Raw genomic sequence first — 1,603 nt, forward strand, 5'->3', positions numbered from 1 at the left:
AAAAACATGAAATAAACATGAACCTACAGCGGGTCAATTAGTTCTTCAAATGATACTTTTAAGTTAATTTTATAGTTTTGTGATATTAATAATGGTAATGTATTGATATTTTTCTAGTTTTGATTTAAGTTTGCTTGTTTAGCGTCGTCACAGTTGCTAGGTGACAAGACGTACGCCGGGGTAAGGAGGGGAGGCTAGACCGTCCAAATCCACAGCCTCTTTTTTCCGGTCTTCCCGGTCTACCAAGGACCCGGCCTGCCGAGACCAGGGAGTCTGGGTCCTCCGGAGGACCCGTCCTGCCGTTTTGGACACAGCCATATGTGCAAAATATTAAAAAAGGTGGATTGTGTATAAATACAAATTAATTTCAAGAAGCTAATAAAACTACTAGATAGCTACAGAAATATGAGTATTTTTAAAGAAATCAGCTTGTAATGGTGATTCGATCTAAATTTTATGTAAGCATATAATTTTCTACATACATGTCAAAATATTACCATCATAGGATTTTATGGTTGTGAGAAGTGGGCTGTTCTTCTTCTTTTTTTTTTGAAAACCATACTTTAAATATTTAATATCTGATTAAAAGCAAGTTTTAATCTTGAACACACAAATATGAGTTACTACAGAGTGCTGCCAAACTTCTACCATTATGCAGCACTACTACAAAGTAAAATAAACTGAAACCCAGACTGTGAGCATGATGAAGGCAACTAACCTTTAACTCTGTCACTGTCAGTGTATGGTGTTGATGTGACGGGAGAATCTGGTCAGATTGCATCCCCGCTGTATCCAAGGACATACCCCAATAACGCCAACTACCACTGGACCATAACTGTGGAGGGAACAAGCTACGTTCAAATCCGCTTCCTGGACATGGACATAGAGGACCTGTATGACTGCTACTACGACCATCTGAAAGTAAGTCTTTATGTGCTGTAGTAATATGTAGGTTGATTTCAATGACAAGTTGAACAAATCCATTGACTTATTTTGACATAACTTTAAAACTGTTGATGTGGCAGCATTTCAGACAGACAGGTCAGGTCTCTGGGACCACACATCACTCCTCTCTAACCTTGCTGTGAGAGCAGTTTCCCCATCCTACAGATCTTTCACTTTTTATTCAAAGAATTCTTTCAYTTTAAAAGTCCAATCTTTTAAACCYTTCACTCCTCCTCCCTCACTAGGATCTTTGTTGTCCTGATCGATGTGAAAAAGTCTTGGTCACATGCATGAAGCTGCAGATTGGTGTGAAACTCAACGTTAGACTTAAAGCTTCATGTTGTGTCTTGGAAAGTTGAAAGATGAGACGTTCTTGTCTTTTTGATGCTGGTCTTTTATGTTTGACAAAGATGGCCTCCTCCCCTACATTTTACTCAAATATCTGAACATTACTCTTATGAAAAGAGTGTAGAGGTCAACCCATACATTGGCCTGATGGTATTTTTGTGTTTGTTTGTGCTTTTTAAAAWTTTTTTTTATTTTGCATCCCATTGGCCGATGCGTTCAAAGATCCATTAGCGCATTCAGCAGCCATGCCTTGAAATCACCACTGCTGCTCACACCCTGGCAGAGAGTGGCTTGTAATGTTGTAAGACTG

General features: G+C 39.0%; 1 protein-coding gene across 1 annotated transcript in view; it reads left to right on the forward strand.

Annotated features, from left to right (window-relative positions):
* Window positions 1-1,603, forward strand: part of LOC106511124 (cubilin) — a gene marked incomplete at both ends in the record, with an annotated part of 13,517 nt that overhangs the window by 3,741 nt on the left and 8,173 nt on the right. Inside the window, 1 exon segment of the mRNA XM_013999868.1 lies at window positions 740-921. Coding sequence (XP_013855322.1) covers window positions 740-921 — 182 coding nt within the window.

This window comes from Austrofundulus limnaeus, unplaced genomic scaffold, assembly GCF_001266775.1.
Source record: "Austrofundulus limnaeus strain Quisiro unplaced genomic scaffold, Austrofundulus_limnaeus-1.0 Scaffold2528, whole genome shotgun sequence".
Taxonomy (NCBI): Eukaryota; Metazoa; Chordata; class Actinopteri; order Cyprinodontiformes; family Rivulidae; genus Austrofundulus; species Austrofundulus limnaeus.